At 36.2% G+C, this 19945-nt stretch overlaps 2 protein-coding genes across 2 annotated transcripts in view; both read right to left on the reverse strand.

Annotated features, from left to right (window-relative positions):
- LOC126971412 (uncharacterized) overlaps positions 1-19945 on the reverse strand; it is a 370061-nt gene that overhangs the window by 265702 nt on the left and 84414 nt on the right. The gene's annotated exons all lie outside the window — the stretch shown is intronic.
- The window catches only part of LOC126971286 (uncharacterized), a 69576-nt gene continuing 50103 nt past the window's right edge, over positions 473-19945 (reverse strand). Inside the window, exons 10-25 of the mRNA XM_050817511.1 lie at positions 19109-19202; positions 18037-18243; positions 16892-17120; positions 15767-15934; positions 14982-15162; positions 14253-14640; positions 13424-13847; positions 13002-13162; positions 12015-12348; positions 10908-10965; positions 9608-9713; positions 8103-8210; positions 6436-6555; positions 5111-5268; positions 1949-2035; positions 473-751 (exon numbers count right to left, since the gene is read on the reverse strand). Of these exons, the coding sequence (XP_050673468.1) occupies positions 473-751; positions 1949-2035; positions 5111-5268; positions 6436-6555; positions 8103-8210; positions 9608-9713; positions 10908-10965; positions 12015-12348; positions 13002-13162; positions 13424-13847; positions 14253-14640; positions 14982-15162; positions 15767-15934; positions 16892-17120; positions 18037-18243; positions 19109-19202 (3102 nt within the window). The remainder of the gene's footprint in view (positions 752-1948; positions 2036-5110; positions 5269-6435; positions 6556-8102; positions 8211-9607; positions 9714-10907; positions 10966-12014; positions 12349-13001; positions 13163-13423; positions 13848-14252; positions 14641-14981; positions 15163-15766; positions 15935-16891; positions 17121-18036; positions 18244-19108; positions 19203-19945) is intronic.

The raw sequence follows: 19945 nt of genomic DNA on the forward strand, positions 1-19945 counted from the left end.
GAACGAACACTGGAATCTTATGGTTACGATTAGTAAAACGGCCTCACTACAGTTTAGGCCAAACCTGTTTCACTGCGACCAATGTGATCTATTGTGATAGCCTCTGATAACTATAGCTCACTGCTAAGATTGATTCTTTTCATTTTTTCTTTTTACATCTTTTGCAGTGAGCTGACATATCTCAAGTGGTTAAAGAATTGATTTTACCAAAGAGATGCTACGTTTAAGTATCAAAGGACCACATCGGCACTATTATGATCTACACTCTCTGCAATCTCTATGGCCTAGGATTAAGAGGTGTTTGTTTAATCACTGAAGTCTAAGTTATTACTAAAAACCTTTTTCTACAGGACCTTAATAAATTAACAACAGTGTAAAAAACAATTGGAATATATTTTTTAACAAACTAGAGCATAGATTAATAATATAAAATTACATAAAATACAAAAGTATATTCTAAACTAACAATTATTTAAGTAACACTATCATCATTTTCGTTAGTTGGTTTTTTAAATTCATTCACAGCGTGAGTATTAATAATATCATTTCTATTCGTTTTATCATTAGATTCTTTTCCAGTAGAACTCTCAATCTTATTATTCCGAGAATTGGTTGTTGGAGAAGGAGTAATGAAAGAAGTACGTTTTTTGTCGAATTTCCGCATGAGCTTCTTAAACCATCTGCCGAATCTCGGTTTGCCCGTCTCGGTAACAGCTCTCCGCATTCTGATTTCTCTCTTCTTGTAATTCCACTGTTAAGAAGAGCAATCCAACATTATATAGTGGTCAGTGTATTATGAGCATATAATTTATATAATAAAAGACTCAGAATTGAATAATTATACCTTCATTATAATTTCCTTACGACTTATATGACTTACGGGTTGCGGTTGTACAAGACGCCATCTTAGAAGACACTCTAGTGATGTCCCACAACACTAGTGACGTAACATAGCACTTTAGATGTGTACGATTAAAATGTTTTTTGTTTTGCAAACACTTCTGAATGTATAGAGATAGAACTTGGACCACCCGATGCACAATTTCACATAGATGCTTCCAAACTTTCTAAATTTGACACAGCGACAGTGTGGTCGAACATAAGCAAGTGTAAAATTTCTCTTGATTAAAAAGCAAATCTTCATACTAATTGCATTACGCAAAAGCTATTGCATGAGATTTAGTTTCTCACCGATATAGTGCTCGAGCTCTAACATATTTTACCACAGTATAATAAAATTTATTGAAGTAGGCGTTACTTTGCGGAAATCCATAATTATGCAAGTGGTTTGAGTTTTCTTTAGTGTTAATTCCGCCAATATTTGTCTTTAAACAATTCGACACGTGTTTCGCCTCTACACGAGGCGTGTAGTCTCGCCAAAATTAAGCACGAGACGTGTCAAATTGTTTAAAGACAAATATTGGCGGAATTAACACTAAAGAAAACTCAAATCATTTGTACCCAGTATAATATTCTACTCCCTGTAATTCACATATATCTCTACAAAAAATAAACATTTATCTTAAAAGGATTTTACCACTACATTCAAATTGTGGACCGAATTATTTTAGTACCTTCCTCAGATCGATATCACATGGGTTAAAAGTCATGTTTTATGCATAGTATAGCGTGCGGCTCAATGTGCCGTTCAGGATTCTTGAAAAACCCCTAAAATTCTGAGTGGCACTACAATTGCGCTCATCACCTTGAGACAAAAGATTTTAATTCTCATTTATCCAGTAATTTCACTAGCTTCACGACGCCCTTCAGACCGAAACACAGTAGTAGTGTTCACGCATTACTGCTTCACGGCAGAAATAGGCGCCGTTGTTGTAACCATAATCTAGCTGGCGTCCTGTGCAAAGGAGCCTCCATCTGGTATCTGCCTTGTAGAGTGCTAAATTTGGACTGGCTTGAAGTAATTAAAAAACAATTCTCACATTCTTACATTGTTATTGTTTTGGAGAGCATTCAACTTCTTGTTCAGGTACCAGAGCTGGTCATCTAGGTATTTCTTGACTCCGGGCATTTTGTTCTGCAACATCCATAACCTCTTGTATATACAAATTTTTGAAGCGAAACTTTTATGACATCGTCTCAAACTTTTTGGTCTGTGTGTTGCATGTCGCGTGACGGTTGGGCTGCGCCTATAGTTTGCAGCAGCTGACCGTGTAGTATATAGTCTATTGAATGAAACCCTTATAAAATATTGTCTTCAGTTTTTTAATATGTGTATATAATCTTAATAATTGTTGAGTATTATGTATGTCTCCCTGATTAAAAATATTGATTGAAATTGAAAAGTATTGGGAATCAGTCATCCCATGTAAACTGTATATCTATATATGCATGAAAAAGAATCGAAAGTATTCAAAAGTATTCAAATTTCATCATTTTTAATCCTTTTCAATCAATATTTTTAATAAGGGCTAAGACACGGAGTTCAATAAAAATATTAGTTGGAGACTTAGTCTACTTTTATTATTTCCCATTATCATTCCAATTTTCTTAATATAAAATTAAGATTGATAAAGCAATTTTTATACCCTTAATGGAATATTATTCCAAAAATTTTTATCATTATTTTTATTCCAAAATGTCTATAATGTGAAAAAAAGTTTCAGTTATACCGTGGTTTCATAAAACCACACGATCGTTTTTTGTTAATGCTTTTCACAGAGAAAAACCAACTTTAAATGCAATAGCTACCATTCCCTATATTTATGTTCTCGTAGACAGACATGAAAACGAACGATGTGTACTGAAAAAATAATCTTGAAATTGAGCATCACTTTCTTTTGTCAAGTCGGCTTATTCAATTTCAAATCAAAATATTTTTATCCAAAATGGAATTCAAAATCACTTATTGAACGTCAAAAACTACCACCCGCCCAAAAAAGACTGCCTCAGACCTGAGAAGAATGGGCCGCAAGAAACACAGCGAGCTTTTTTGTTTAAATATTGGAATACAATGTAATATCGTACAATAAACATTTATAATTAAAGAGCCTGAGGGTGTACGCTTTATTTCCAATCTCTGGTATCAATATGGTTAAGTCTGTCCTGAAGCCAATCACTTTTTTTCTTAGTATAGTGGACGCGCATTGAGGAATTTTCTAGAAACTGTGACATTCATAATGTTAACACGAGGAACATACAAACTTGTTATGCCTACAACTAGGTTGGTAAGTAAGTCTTTTGTTGGGCGATGTATGTGCTTCTACAATATGATCCCAGAAAATGTACAAATCAAATGTGTTACGAAATTTAAAAGAATTGTTAAAAACGTTTGTGTGGGAAAGGTTACTATAGCATAAACGATTTTCATCTTAATGATACCACGGAATGGGAATAAAGCGAACCCTCAAGCTCTTTAATTATAAATGTTTATTGTACGATATCACATTGTAATCCATATTTTTTATATTAAAAAAAAAGCCCGCTGAGTTTGTTGCGCCCGTTCTTCTCAGGTCTGAGGCATTCATTTTGGAATGGGTGGTAGTTTTTGACTTTCAATAAGTGATGTCACATCCTATTTGAATAAAAATATTTGAATTTGAATTTAATTATTACAAATATAAAATTTTCAGGCCACATATCAAGGGCAAGTAACGAAAGATGGATCAGTATAACCACAAACTGGTACCCATTAGATGCCAAAAGAAGAAGAGGATGGCTGGAAAGACGAGCTAGTACATTACGGAATAGTGCTACGGTCCTGCATAGCAATAGACAATGGAAAATGGACGAATGGAAGAAGAGCGGGAAGGCCTTTGTCCAGCAGTGGGATAAAAGAATAAAATATAATGTAACATAACTGTTTTATATTATTAAGCTTTGATAAATAAATAAATAAGTGAAGTGTTCCAAAGAGCTGTTTGACGTAATTCCTGCCGCCGAATTTCACTTTCGCACGATATCCCACCAATTAGGATATCATCCCCACCACCCGGATGTGTGGCGCTCCTCCACGGTGCGGTTTGCAAGGAACTTTCACTTACAACCAAGCTGTGGAACGAGCTTCCTCTTGTGTTTCCAGTACCTTCATAAAAGCGCGGACATCTTTCTAACTTTTTAAATAGGTTTTAATAACTGAAAATAAATCATATATTTATTTCTTTATTGGTGATCAACAGCGTTACAGTAAAGGTTTATAAAACATAATTCTTGAGGTCATTATAGATTATATACTCATATTGACAGCATTATTTTACAATAGTTTTACAACAAGCTGTATTAAAGAACAACTGCCTCTTGTGTTTTTTATTTTCTGTGTCTATGTTTGTGTGTGGGTGTGAAAGCGTATGTGTGTGGTTAGTGGACAATAATATGTATATATTTTAAACAAATGAGTAAGGCACTGCTTTAGACTGGTGTAATTTAATAATTTCCCGCTTCAACTTATCCTTTTCTAACATGAAGATATCTAGAATATCATAGTTATTATTGTAATTGTTTTGAATTCTGCAAATACTCGAGTTTTTATAATAGTTCGTTTTAGTACGTGGTGCAATCAGGAGTTTCGTATGACGTGTTCTATATTGTGGTACATTTAACGATAGGGCACTCAATAATTCTGAACAGTTTGTATTGCCTGGCAATAAGAATGTAGAAACATTACATCTTGTTGATTTCGGCGTAGTTCCAGTGGGTCTATATTAAAAAATCTACATGCTTCATCGTGTGACGTGCAGTGATAATATGCTTTGAAACATTTTGTTATGTTTTAAAGTGATAACGCTCAAATCTAGGATTAATACTCAAATAAAATTTGAAAACAAAATCTTATGAACGATGCGGGACTCGAACCCACGACCTCTGGCATTCCGTCCCAGTGCTCTGCCAACTGAGCTAACCGTTCGAGTGACGTATCGTTATAAAATATTGTACGGTTAGCTCAGTTGGCAGTGCACTGCCACGGAATGCCAGAGGTCGTGGGTTCGAGTCCCGCATCGTTCATAAGATTTTGTTTTCAAACTTTGAAACATAAATATTTTTTTTTTGTATAAGACATTGTTTTTAATTAATTTTTTAAATGCATTGAGCATCTGAGCTTTTCTTATGTACTGAATAAAGATCATAATATATAGAGCATAACAACAAAACGAACCTTATCTTCATTGCTCATGCCTTCATAATGCTGCATCAGATCCTGGATTGCCTGGATACTGCCAAGACATTCAGTTCTGTCGTCTATTGGCACCTGGGAGTTTTCCGACAGACTGGGTAGCACCAGGTTGAAGTCGAATTCTGAACTCAAAGATTTATCTAGAAGCGGTAAATAAGAATGAATGAATACACGCATACAATTTAGGTACAATTTGTGCACTTATGAAGGTGAATTTTTATGCCGTCGGTTCAAGAGGTCTTGTTGTGAGAAGAACCGGCAAGAAACTCAGCAAGTTTTATCCTCAATTTACAGTTTTCAAAGTATCTGTATATGTATATTTCTAAACATTATAATACGCTTTCTTCATTAATATTTCCTTAAAATTTATATATAGAAAGTTCAGTCATATGATGTTGGAGTTTATTATATATTTGTATCCATTTTCCTATGAATGTGTAATCAGTTATACGAAGTCCGAATGTTGGACTAGCAAGTCTATTTCTACCTCTTGTGTTTATAATGTGATAATTACTGTTTTCAAATAGAACATCTTCACTCCTAGTGTTGTATCGTGCAGGTTAAGCACGCGGCCGCGAAATAGTAAGACATCTTCCCTACTAGCGTTGTATCGTGCAGGCTTAGCGCGTGGCCGCGAGTAAGTAGAACATTTAATATTTACTAATATTGACAAAAACATTTGGTTTAGAGAACACATTAGGATAATTAATATAAACAAGATTTAAAAAGTAGTTTTCCAAAGAAGTTTCTCTTAAGACGCGTGTACTTTATACACACAATATTTAATAATAAATTAATTAGTCTAGGCATTATATAAGCTATTGTTATTTCACTGAACGCGTTGGATGCACGAGGCACGTGCAACAGGTTTACACCAACAACAGCTATGTCTGTTTTTAAGTTATTATTGAAATAGTTTTCTTTTAACATTAGCAATAGCAATTTGCTTAAATATTGGTAACACTTGATAATTCTTAAAAAGCCCGCTTTCGTTACCCTGATTTTATTTACATTTAATTTGATACTAGTTGCTTATGAATTTGAATTTGAATTTTATATATTTCGTCAAGGTAAGAATTGTAAGAAGGTACGACCCTAACTGCTCAGTCCATATTGAAAGTACGATTCTGCTAACGCGTTATAGATAGACCATTCATTTGATTTAATAGGGGATGCGATTTTTAAGAATTGAGATATTTGCAAATAGATGTCTGAGTTTGTTGCGTACATAGTCTATGTGATTACTCCAATTAAATTTATCATCAATTAATAACCCAAGATAAAATGTAGTTGGAACTAACACCTACCGTACTTCCCAAAACCATCGGTATTGTAGTCACGGGATGCTGCTATGTTGTCCACGTGCCGCTTGCTGTCTGCTGGAGCCGTCAGCCAGTCCAGAAAATCGCGAAGGTCAGGCGGCAACTCTGAATTACCAGATGTAGGTACATAATGGGAAGATAAATGACGACACAGATAGTACCTTAATATAAGCCACCGCTTGCAACTATAAAAGGCACAAATTCGGCCTCACCTGGAATACTGTTCTCACCTGTGGGCGGACGCTCCCCAGTACCAGCTTCTCCCATTTGACCGCATATAACGATGGGCAGCTCGAATTATCAACGATCAAGTGATCTCGGATCGGCTTGATTCTTTAGCGTTGCACAGAGATGTGGGTTCTCTCTGCAGCTTCTTACGCATTTATCACGGGGAGTGCTCAGAAGATCTGTTAGGGTTGATTCCAGCGGTCGAATTCCACCACCGGACATTAAGTTAAAATGCAAAATAACCACACGCATCACGTTGACGTCTGGCATTCCACAACCGCGCGTTTCGCAAGAAATTTCTTGCCTCGCACAGTCATTTTGTGGAATCATTTACTTTGCTGTTTTCCCGAAGCGATACGACTAAGGAACCTTCAAGAAAAAAGCATACTCCCAAATTGAAGGCCAGCAACGCATCTCTTGACACCTATTGTTGCGGATGTCCATGGGTGGTTGTTTCTCAACTCCCCATCTCGTGAGGCTCTTCCCCGCTTATATTATATTTACAAAAAAAAAACGAGCAGATGTTCTTCATAATTTAGGATGGTATTATCCGACAGCATCATTAACAATATTTACTTCTTTAAATCTTTGTACCTTTGACTTAGCCCGGCTTCAGTGGATACTTGGATTGTGCGATCCTTCCCAACATTTGCTCTACAAAGCAGATCACCAAATTAATATACCGAGGGTATGCCCGTTATATAACCAGCAGCGGGGACTGTCCGTATGTTGGCCATTTAATAAAAATAAATATTTCTCTTCGTAGTTATAATTACTAACACAATTAGAGTATAAGTTTAAGTACTAACAATGTATCATAGTTGTCTGAAAATAAACGTTTTTATTTTTATAAAAGAACTGACGTTACACTGGACTTAACTGAACTGACATCGTGGTCGCTGTGTACATTTTAAATATTTCATAAATTGCGTGGTGGGCATTTTAAGGGGCTTTCAGAGTTTCGAGTTCTGTGTGCCGCGTTCGCTTGTAACTTACGTGGGCATATAGAATCCTACACACAGCGACCGCGGCGGTCAAAGTGAACTCACGTTCTGTCGGAGTTCTATTTTTGTCGAAATCAAGTTCAAGTACGATGCCCAACGATATGGAACATTTTATTCAGTATACATATATAAAATTACCTATTGAAACGGAACTCCAAAACTAGACCGGATCGCTTGCAGTGTGACCGAACCCGGAACCCAGAACTCGGAACTCTGACCGCTAGACCGCGCGCAGCGGCGCCTCATAGTCTGTTGGTATAACAGTATTAATACCCCCTTATTATGATTTAGAATTAGCCTAACTTTTAAGTTTTTTTTGTTCTTGATGTATGGCATGCGTCATACATTTTGCTCATTGCTACAAATTCTTCCCGGGACCTATAATTGTATTTATAAATAATATATTAATATGTGTCGTACTTGCGCAAGTTCTCTGTTGCACCTGGATATCCACCAGGTCACCCATGAGCCTGATGAGCTGCTGCATCAGCCCCGTGACTGCCGGACTCTCCGGCCTTTCCACTTGAGCTGGACATCAAACTGAGAGTTAAACTCAAAAATATTTATTAATCATTCATCATCTCACCTGGAAGACGTCCACTGCTGGACAAAGGAAGGCCTCATAAGGATGAGGATACTCATCGTCGCTCAGAGATCGAATTAGAAATGAGGAGATCCATAGGATAACCAAAGTTACTAACATAGCCCAGATGGTTGCGAAACTAAAGTTGCAGTGGGTAGGGCACATAGCTCGACGGACAGATGGCCGTTGGAACGGTCCTTGAATGGTGACCACGTACCGTAAGACGTAATGTTAGTAGTGGGGGGCCTTCACACAAGATAGACCGACGATCTGGTCAAGATCGCCGGAGTAGGTTGGATGAGAGCAGCGCAGGACCGATCATCATGGCGATCCATGGGGGACGCCTTTGTGAAGCAGTGGAATATTTATCCAGATGGGCTGAACCAAAGCGCTTTGAAGTAATCATTGGATCATCATCATTATCTTTGGATTAAAATAAACCTCCTTAGCACATGGGTAGATAAAACAAACTTAATAAACTTGTAACATTGGATTATTAGAGTTTCAGTTGCTTTTTCATTTGGCTTTAAGTATATATTCGTATTCTCATATAATTTCCCTAGAACGTCACGTAACGTTACGGAACCTACTGAATCGTAGCTGTCAACGACATTTGAATGACAAGCTCGCTTGAAGTTAGCAGTCAACTAAATGTCAAAATAAAATTAATCAAACATTCGTGAGGCATTGTAACTATATTAATTAACACGGCCTTGCTCATATTTTATCGGTGTGGGTACCAACTAGTTTCGGACCATTCGGAGGTCCTTCATATGGGTGAGTGTAGTGGGTTCGCGGTGATGTCCCGTCTCGAGCATGACCCACACCGATAAAACATGAATAAGCCGTGTTAACATTCTTTTCTTTCAGAAATACGTGTTTTTAAGTAAATGTTTATTATATAAAATCTCCATTACATGCGCTAGGAAATTTGTACAAAAATGTGTTTCTAGCTCGTGTATGCATGCCTGGTTAAGCATATGTAATGGTAGTCAAAATTTGTTTCAAAAATTGCTCCAATTAGTTAAAAAAGAATGTCCAGATTCACGATTTCCTATAGAAGATATTCAATTCAAACAAACCAATTTGTTCAAAATGGCCATTGTTGGCACGTGTGAACAAACCTCATTTTCGATGTCACTCCATGGAAAATGTTTGAACCTGAATGGCTTTTGACCCCGACCACCTAGAAACCTTTCCCATAAAGATCTTTTCAAATATATTAATGGAATCTAGGTACAGACCTGCAGACTTCAGACCTTGCGGTTGCTGAGGAATAAAATTTCCAAAGGGTTTTTAGATGTAAAGTAGAAGTGCAAGCAAGTTCCAGGCCTTAGGTTACCTTCAATCCTTCTCGTATTGCGAACAACCTGGGCAGCATCTCTGCAGATCTTTTTCAGGTTCGCGTTCAACACCTTAAAGCTGTTCTTCATTTCTGCACTTTCCTCCTGATACAGAAAATTATAATTATGTAATCAACGGACAAGACATTATATTATAGGGAAAAACTAACTTTACCAGTCACTCCTTCAGTCATTTTAAATAACTTATAAATAACTGAGCCATGGTGTTGTCCTGAATATTTTATGACATTATTGGACGAGACGAGCACGACGTTCAGGTGATGGTAATTGATACGCCTTGCCCATTATAATGCAGTGCCGCTCAGGATTCTTGCAAAGCCCAAAAATTCTGAGCGGCACTTTAATCGCACTCGTCACATTGAGACATAAGTCTAATAATAATGTAAAGTCTCATTTGCCCAATAATTGCACTAGCTACGGCGCCCTTCAGACCGACACACAATAATGCTTACACATTACTGCTTTACGGCAGACAACATTTGCTGTCAATAATTTTGAATCTGTCCCAATATACCCGATAAGTCTTTCTTATCGCCTTATATTGGGACGCGTGAATTGCAATTTCCATACCAACTTCTATCGCTGGTAAGCTATACGTACTCCCATTGACAGACAGCGTGTACGGATAAGGTGAGTTACCGTCGATAAGTTCATTGGGACAGAAAAGTCAACGATAGTTACGATTTTTATCTCAAGTAGGCCGCAACCGGAGATAGACTGAATATTGGGAACGGCCGTAACTCAATTTCGTTAGCTTTTCATTTGTAAAAAAAAGGCATAAAAAGGCATTTATTTTCTCAAAATTGACTCCTTTAGAATTTAGATTATTGATTTTAGATCGATTTTTGATGTTATTTCTAATACTACTATCGCTTCGGAAACAAATGATGCTCTGAGAGTGAAGAAGCGGCGCAAGAAACTCTCACATCATTCTTTTTTTGCACTCTTTTTAATAAAATATACAATACTGTACTGTCATTAATTTTTCTACAAGATAATCATAATCTAGTCCCAGGCTGTCCGATCACTTAGATATTCAGCTGTGGAGTAGTAGTATTTAGGAAAAAAGGCATTTTTAATAAGACATTTAAATTTATTTATAACATAATGCCTGAACAGTGGCTGAGTCTTTATTATAAAAGTGTATACATTTATCCTTAAAGCTATTAAGCTCTTATGAAGCCTACTAAAATGTGTTTCAAGCAATCCCTTATTTCTAGTGTTATAATAATGAAAACCACTATTAGGAGATAAAAGGTAATAAATTATTCTACTTACATCCACACTTCTGCCACGACGGTTCGGGATCTGTTGTTTCGATACTGTTTGTGGTTTTCTGGAGACAATGGCAATGTCATAAGGCTTTTTTTAGTACTTTTTCTAATTAATATATTTTTTTAAATAATCGGGGATTTAAATTAAACGGCTCTTGCCGCATCTTGCATTTCAGGTGGCGTTAAAGTAAGTTCATTACACTCATCTTCACTTGAACTCATTTTGTCAAACAAAGAGGATGAACTACGTAATAAGAGGCAGGATTGCCTAAGTAAACATTGAAATTTAGTATAGACTAGCTGACCCGACAAACATTGTTCTGTACATAATAAATAAAATAATGTTTTTTATGAATTAACTTAAGATTTGTCAACCTACATAAAAATCGGCAGTTAATCTACCAAATATTGTTAGCTAACATTAAGTTTATTTTTTTATTTTTTACCTCCTAAGAAAGTTAGAAAGATTTAAAAATTCTAATTACTTATTCATTTTAAACTATTTTAAATTGATTTCTGAACGACAGGGAACACATCAAAGATAAAAAAAATTATTGTTTTTATTAAATTCCTAGCATTTTCATATTTATTCACCTTTTAAACCTTCTCTGGAATTACACGAATAATTCAAGAACAAAATTAGCCAAATCGATCCAGCCGTTCTCGATTTTTAGCGAGACTAACGAACAGCAATTCATTTATATATATATATATATATATATATAGATAGATTATATCCGTCATCTGTCAATCTATTAATGACTGCACGTTTCATACAATCGAGTGAATCGCTTTTTTAAAGAGTGTTTTTGAGAGAGAGAGCGCAATAGAGGGTTGTCAAATACAATTACTTTTCAAAATCAATGACGAAACACGAACAACAATAATTTTTCCCGCGTTTTTTTATCTAAATAAACAGTTTTGATTTTGCAAGCCAGTTCGAAATTTAAATAAATCCTTTCATAATTTACCTCCTTGGTTGCCATGTTTCCGAGTAAAAGATCATTCGGACACTGATACATATCTGATAGATCATGTTCTATTTCGAATAGGTGGTACATTCGAAGCTTTCAAAAATAAATACTTAATTGTATTAATTCAACACCCATACCTCGATGATGTAAACACTGCATTCGCTTTAGATACTGTAGTTTTCCACTTCTGCCCAATATTCGTCCGTATTCTGTTACCCACATCCTTCATTTTGCCCTGCATCCACGCCCTCGACTTCATCAAGGCGTTCTTGTAATCATTTTTAGCTGAATGCTTTCCTCGCAGCACATTGTCCAAGTAGTCTACTTTCATGCCATACTCATCCTCGTCGTAGAGATCATTCCAGAAAATGGAATCATCAGCGCTTCGTTTCACCACTGTATTGTTTGTTTCTGCTTGAGTATCATTAGATGTAAGTTTTGTGGAATTTGTTGCGACAGTAGCCAACGCATCTGAAATTGTCATTCTACTAATTATTTCTTTTTTTCTTACTTCCTACTAAATAATTTAGAGGAAGCATATGCAACTTCTTAAAGAGTCTAAGCAGGGTTGGCAGCTGTAGTGTCAGAGACCTCTTTTTCTTTACGAGTTTCTCGTGACTGCATGATGGATAGTAAATTAAGCAAAACTTATTTAGTTTTCAATAATTTGTTCTACTGACGTAAATCTTATTTGTAAAAAAGTTTTCATTTTAAGTGATTACCGCAGCCCACGCTCTCTTGCAACACTAGAGGAATCACAGGCTCTTCACCGGGCATTCAAAATGGTTATACGTGCTTTTTAACAGTTATAAATCGCGTGTTTGCCAGGAAACAATGCGAAAAGAAGTTCATCCCATAGTTTGGTAGTACGAGGAAGAAAGATCCTTCAAAACCACACGTTAGAGGAATTCGACACATCCAGGTGATGAGAGTGATATTTAAGTTTCAAAATGTCTTAAAATATAACCCAGGATTAGATAACATCAACTCTGTTACTGGTATGAGTCAAATGCCCAGAGCAGTGTGTGAAGTGTCGATACTTCTTTTGCAAAACAAAATGACCCGCCAATGTAATACGTAAAATACGCCATCAACTGCCGAGCCTTCTTCCCGTGAGATCTTACCTATTGTTTCCAATTCAGGTATTGCATCAATACTAGTAGTATTCATCTCTTCAATAGACATGAGCACTCGAGAGCGATGTCCAATATTTTGCACCATGTCCGAATCATACAGTGGGTATTCCAATTCCTTTGTGATATTGGTAGTAATATTATTATGTATTCTGTAAACATGTATCTATCAACATTTCAATAGGCCAAAATTTTTATATTTGTACAATGTCCTCACTGGATAATGTTTAGTAATTAAGTAATGGTTTTCCAAATAAAAAAAAACATGCTAATATATTGGGGTAGTTAGTTGATTTACTTGAATAATAGTCTTCTTAAAATAGAAAACAGGCTACTCTTTAGAGAGAGTTCTCTTTGCTTGAGGAATCTAATTTAATAGTGAAAGCCAAGTATGTGGTTAATTAACTACTTACGAATCATTCGAGCGTGTTAGATTAGTATCCAATTCGCCAGATAAGTTGGCCATTGTGAAAAACCAATCCGCCACTCTTCCCAAAAACTCCCCGATGGCAAAACTAGAATTTGACTTATCCTCAGTTTTTCTATCTTTATCAATCTTTTCAAAATTATCGACAGACAAGAGATTTCTATTTTTTTTATACGTCAAATATTGATCTTTTTCATGGAAACTAGACTTGTCTGTTGTTAGATCACTACGAGATTGAGTCTCGATTTCGATTGCATTATCCGATTTGTCAATTTCAGAATTCATCCGTGGATCAGGTGCATCGTGGAAGTCTTTTGGACTAATAAACTTGACGTGTTTCTGAATGCTAGACAATAGATTTGAATGATTTAACATGCCAGAGTTCATTGTTCTTTCAAAATCATCAAAACCTGTGGATATTTGTCAATCAAATAACAGTTGAATAGAAATTATTCGAAATATGAATAGAACTTAAATTCATAGCTGAAATCCAAAATAGTTTTTTTTTTTAATTAGATCTAAATGGGCTTCATTAACAAATAATATAATAACACAAATTCTCTATCTGCACATAAATATTTCTATAAAATTTAATTTCAAGCAATATTTTACCTACATTATTCAAATAATATTATTGTAGTCGAAAATTTATACCAGCCAACAAATAACCATTACCACTAAGTGTCTCTTCAATGTGTCAAACAATAACATCAAATATCGCTGGCTAAAGATATAATCTGGTCTTTATTATTAAACTATTTTTCCTACTTTGTTTTGTACGCGTTCTCTGAGCAATAGTACAAAAATTAAAATACCCTTCTTTTTACGCCTCAATCCAGAGGGTATCAAACTTTCAAATAATGTGTATCCCTCGTTTGTTTTGGCATCGGATGTCGTTGTTAGGTCCTTCTTTCCTTCGAGCACTCCATAATCACTGTAAGCCTGGGCCAACCCAACCAAATTATCATACTTATTATAATCGTCAACATAGTATGAATCAGATTTTTCGCTTTCAGGTCTATCATCCACAACTTTGTTATCTCTTGAATGTACTGGTAGACGAACATTATAGTTTTGCATCACAGCTTGCTTGATCATTCTGTTCACTTCTTCGGGGTACAGAGGCATAGGCCCTTTCCAATTTAAGTTAAGAAGGTCATCTTTTTGGAATTTAGGACTAAGTTTGGAAATTTGTTCACGATCCTACAACGTAATTTAATTTATTAATTATCACGCGATAATTGAGAGTATTTGACCAGACATTTCAAAACTCAGACCTGCCAGCATACCATATGATGAGAAATATAGAAAAATAAACAGCACTTTTGTGGGTTTAATAATGCGACCCCTTAAAGGGTTAGTATATATGTGTAAGAAATAAAAATCAACTCGTTTTACGAAAAACTAGGTACAGCATAGGTGGTGAGCTTGAAGAATGGCTTTTAGGTTACTATTCCTAGCTATGATCTTGCAATTCCAATAGTGACTTTCCATCAGATGACACCCGAGGCTAAGAGCTGGTTGTATAAAAAGCTAATACGCACATTATAGCTCCTTCGATGCGTCTCTATTTCCTCTTGACGTTCATTATCATCTCCCAATACAGCTCTAGCTTCTTCATATCCTCGATCTCTTTTTATCTCATCATCTTCCACGTGCATTAGCTTTCGACCCATTCTGGCACTTAAAGTATTTTTATCGTTTGGATTTACATTGGATTTCATTCTAGAAAATTAATATGCGTCACTTAAAATATTTATTTCTCATATTTGCTTGATAGTTAATCTATTTGTAACATCTAATAGGTGTGATTTTGTTTCCATAAATAAATAAGAAGATAAACATCAACCGGCTAAGTGCGAGTTGGAATCGCACGCAAGCGTTTCCGTGCCAGTAAAGATCTACTACCACTGTGTAATATTAAAATTATTTTGTAAAAGAAAGTTTTTTAATGAAAATTTGGATTTTTTATTAACTGTTATAGCGGCAATAGTAAAACAAACACTCAAAATGTTTGAAATAGAGCCAGCTGACAGATGTCTGTCAAAGGGCTGTTCTTCCTTTTCTATCTTGCGGTATCGCCGTTAGAGATGTACTTCTCAATTAAACGCTTTGTTTGTGTATAAACTAGTCTAAGAGAGAGACAGATGGGTGGACAATAGAGTTTTAGCAATAGGTATACGTAATACTTGTATTTTAAAGGTCGACAATGCTCTTGTGAATCTCATGGTGTTTTAGTCTTTAGTCGGCGCTGATCACACACTATCAAATGCCTCCCAGACTTGTCTTTTTATGCCATCTTTATTTTTAATAACGTACTCGTTCATACTTTGAAAGTTGCGATTCGAGTAACTCAAGCGACGTCGTTGTCAGATCTAAGTTATTATCAACATAGTCCACGTTAAGTTCGGATATTGGTGCGTCAGATTTCTCTTCTTTAACCTTCGTCTCCTTCCCACTTCTAAAAGGCCCAGCTTTTTCAGCTTCAGCTTTGGCGCTAAAACGGAAAATTCATTATCATAATTTCGTTCTTGAATAAAAAACATCAAATTTTACATGGTCTTTACTCTGTATTAGAAGACTGCTTATTTGGGTTTCGTTTTTGTATTCGTAATACAGAACGTGAGTTCAATTATTATTCGTGTTATATGTCATCTTAGAATAAATTTTAGGTACCTTTATCAATATAAGGCAGTAAGGCTTAATATTCTAAACTACAATAGGTATAAATTATAAAAAATATTTTGTGAAAAAATTAATCTTTCGTATGGTATAATTGTGTATCGCATTCTTGTTTTGTTTAATCAGTGCAAGGTCTCTGTGCCAAGCATGTCGGTTAGTGCCGCCTTTTTCTCCTATAAAACAGTACAGTTCTAGCCATCCGATGGGCTCATCTACATATTCTACCGCATTTATAGGAGCTGTTTGTGTTGATTCCAGCGACCGAATTCCACAGCCGTACATAACGTCAAACAGCTAAATACCACCCGTATTACGTTGACATCTGGCATTCTACAACCGCGCGTTTTGTAAGAAATTTCTTACCTCGCACAGCTACTTTGTGGAATCAATTACCGGCTGATATTTTCTTGAACCGATACGGCTTAGGGACCTTCAAGAAAAGAGCATACTCCCACTGAACGGGCCGGCAACGCATCTCTTGACACCTGTTTTTGCAGATGTCTATGGGCGGTTGTCTCATCGCTCCCCGTCACGTGAGCCTCTTGCCCCTCTCCCTCGTCTTGGCTTAATAATGACAAGCGCAATTGTGGTGCCCCTTATAATTCAATCAAGCCTTCAATCAAGAATCATTTCATTATTATCATTGTCATGGCATATCCCTTACCATCAGCTGAACGCTTAGTTCGTCTTGTCATTTTTTCTCGTAAAAAAATGGCTATTTTGATGTTAGCCTTTGAATATATTTTATTTTAACTAATTGTTCAAATATAACCTTGCACCATGTGATTGGCTTAGATTGTTTGCAGTGTCGCTGGCGTTGCGCGATCTCGTCATGAATTGCTTAAGCATTTCGTCCAGCCGTTGGCTGTGCTTGTAGTACGGATGTTTTAGCTTGTGCTCGTGAGAAGTGACGTCATGTGGCTGGTAGCACTTCGGGAAGTTCCTCCGTTTGTTGCTCGGCTCGTAATGGATAATGTAGTTCTTTTCTTCGACGAAGTAATCTTTAAGATTAAAATAACTTATTAAAACTTTCGTGAGGCATTATCAAGTTTATTTATTTAAATCTGCTTTACGGATTAGTTCATCGGTATTTCTTCAGAAATACGTTTAACATCCATAGTGTCATTTATTATATAGTGGACAGTAATTATTATGAAGGGTACTCACAATATATATATATTTAATTAATATGGATCGTGGTCGCGGCGGAACTGCGGCGGCGGCGAGAAACTTCGAATTCCAACATCGATGAAATGTGAGTAATGAATTTAAATTAGGGCTAATAGATTTCTATAGTTTCAAAGAATTCTTTCTATAGCAATATTATATGCTAATATTTAAAATTTAAGTGATTATTTATGATATTAATTAATTAAAACTTTTTAATGTGTGTCAATGACGCAAAAATGTATAAAATTTGAAACTGCCCAGTCAAACATTTGTGAACCGGAATATTGGCGAATAACGCTGTGCAATTATCAATTTTAACATCCGAAATCGGCAGTGCCCAAGGACACACTACATTTTTCAGATACACCAAGACCGAGAGTGCCGTACGGCACACTATTCCCTCACCAAGTTTTGACCCTTATTTTGTTTATTATATGGTTTATTTTGCATAGTCTTATAGCTTGTTTCAATAGCTTTCTGACACATTCACTCAAATCATCTTTATTATAAGCAATCTATTGCTGCACGTAAAATAATACACATTGATAGAACACTGCGCGAGCGCCAAAATCACGCCGATCATACGATCATGGGACATACCTGGCAATTAGAGTTTCCCGGAACGGAAAGTTAAGAACTGTATGTTACCACGATCCATACAAATAAATAAAATTTCGGGCATAAGCGGGCACCCACTTGTATGAAAGTAAACATAATAGTAAAACATTTAAACAATGTCCAAATCACCCGCATTTTTCTTCAGTCTCCCATTACTCTTCTTCAAACTGCTCCTCGTCTGCTTGCCTGCCGGTATCTTCTCCGGAATCTTCTTCTCAACAGATCTCTTGAACCTGTCGATCGCGTAACGGCTATTGTCGCTATGGTAACCGTTCCCGAATGTCTTCTTTAGCCTCTTGATTTGCGAGTCAGTCTGTATTAGTTTCTTGTAAAAATCTGAAATTTAACTTTGATCGGCTAACGCACTGACTCGAATTGAAGGCAGGTTAGAGTGTTCTTCTCTAGTTGGTCAAAATATTATATGAGTCCACTTGAAGAGCTGGGAACGGTTTTGTTACAAACCTAAAATTTTTATGCCTCCTACTCGGTTGAGTTAGTAAGTCATTTATTAGGCGATGTATATATTTTAAAATATCCCAGAAAATGTACAACGTTTATGTTGTATGATATTTACCAGTGGGAGGCTACTTTGCACAGGATGCCGGCTAGATTATATATGATAGGGTACCACAACGGCGCCTATTTCTACCGTGAAGCAGTAATGTGTAAACTTTACTGTGTCTTCTACTTCGGTCTGAAGGGCGCAGTAGCTAGTGAAATTACTGGGCAAATGAGACTTAACATCTTATGTCTCAAGATGACGAGCGCAACTGTCGTGCCGCTCAGAATTTTTGGGCTTTACAAGAATCCTTAGCGGCACTTCATTGTATTGGGCAGGGCGTATCAATTACTACGCTGAACGTCCTGCTCGTCTTGTCTCTTATTTTCATACAAAAAAAATATGTTATATTATTTTCTTAATGATACCACAGACTGGGATTGGAGCAACGCCCTCAGGCTATTTAATTATAAATGTTATTTGTACGTTTTATTGTAATATAAACTGAGTTTCTATACTTTACTTAAACAATCAGAAATTTAAGCGATAGTAAAATAAATAATATTAATTTGGGAGAAGTTTAATTTCTAATTATGGCTGTATATTAGGGTTGCCACATTTAAAAAAACATAAAAGATCTTGTCTGTGAAATGTAAGGTTCAATTCACTTTCATTCTTCTTTCAACGCATTTTTTCCCTTACCTCGTAGGCTTTGACTCAGCTGAGGATCGGAAATCTTGTCCGTATCCAGAACGCTAGACAACTCACCACTGATGTTATCCATATCGAGATTGTTCTGAAACAATACAATAAAAATTATGAGCATACAAACTACACAAGTGAAACCTGCATTGTGCATGCATGTTATGAAGTCCTGGTACAGGTTGCTGGGATGACACATGATTATAACCGCTATGACAGATATTACTATCACCGCTACCATATTTATGTTCTCCTGGGGTCTATGTAGTAATAATATGAAGCTTGCGGCATACATAAGACAATCTCTACTTCAACTATGATCGCCTGGTACCAAAAACTGTATAATGCTTCCTATCTCATTTTCTCCCACGTTAAATCTTATGGATTATGTGTTTGTCTCTTTTTACTGTCGCTTTTTCGTTTCATCAACTTCCAAATCACAACGATGCTACAAAAGTTTTCACTTCAATAATTTAATAATGGTGAGAAATGATCATCTCATAGTATGTTATTGTCGACGACAATCACCGACTGGAAGCTACAATATTTACAGATATATGTGTCTGTTGGAATATGACAGTCGAGCGATTTATTTGAGCTATATGAGTGAAGAAAGAATGACTTATCAAATACATAAGGCAAGTGTGTAGGCAAGTCGGTCGCGGGAGACCTCGTAGGACGTTCGTCGACCAAATTGGGGACGTCTTGAAAAAGGTAAGGTATCCGTTGCATCCGTAACCGGCGAGCATGTATGAAAAGAGTAATGAATGTAGAGGAAGCGCGTAAGGTTTAAGTGAGTGTAAGGGATAGTAGCACGTGGCATTCTGTTGTATCTGC

The sequence above is a fragment of the Leptidea sinapis genome, chromosome 23, assembly GCF_905404315.1.
Source record: "Leptidea sinapis chromosome 23, ilLepSina1.1, whole genome shotgun sequence".
Classification (NCBI taxonomy): Eukaryota; Metazoa; Arthropoda; class Insecta; order Lepidoptera; family Pieridae; genus Leptidea; species Leptidea sinapis.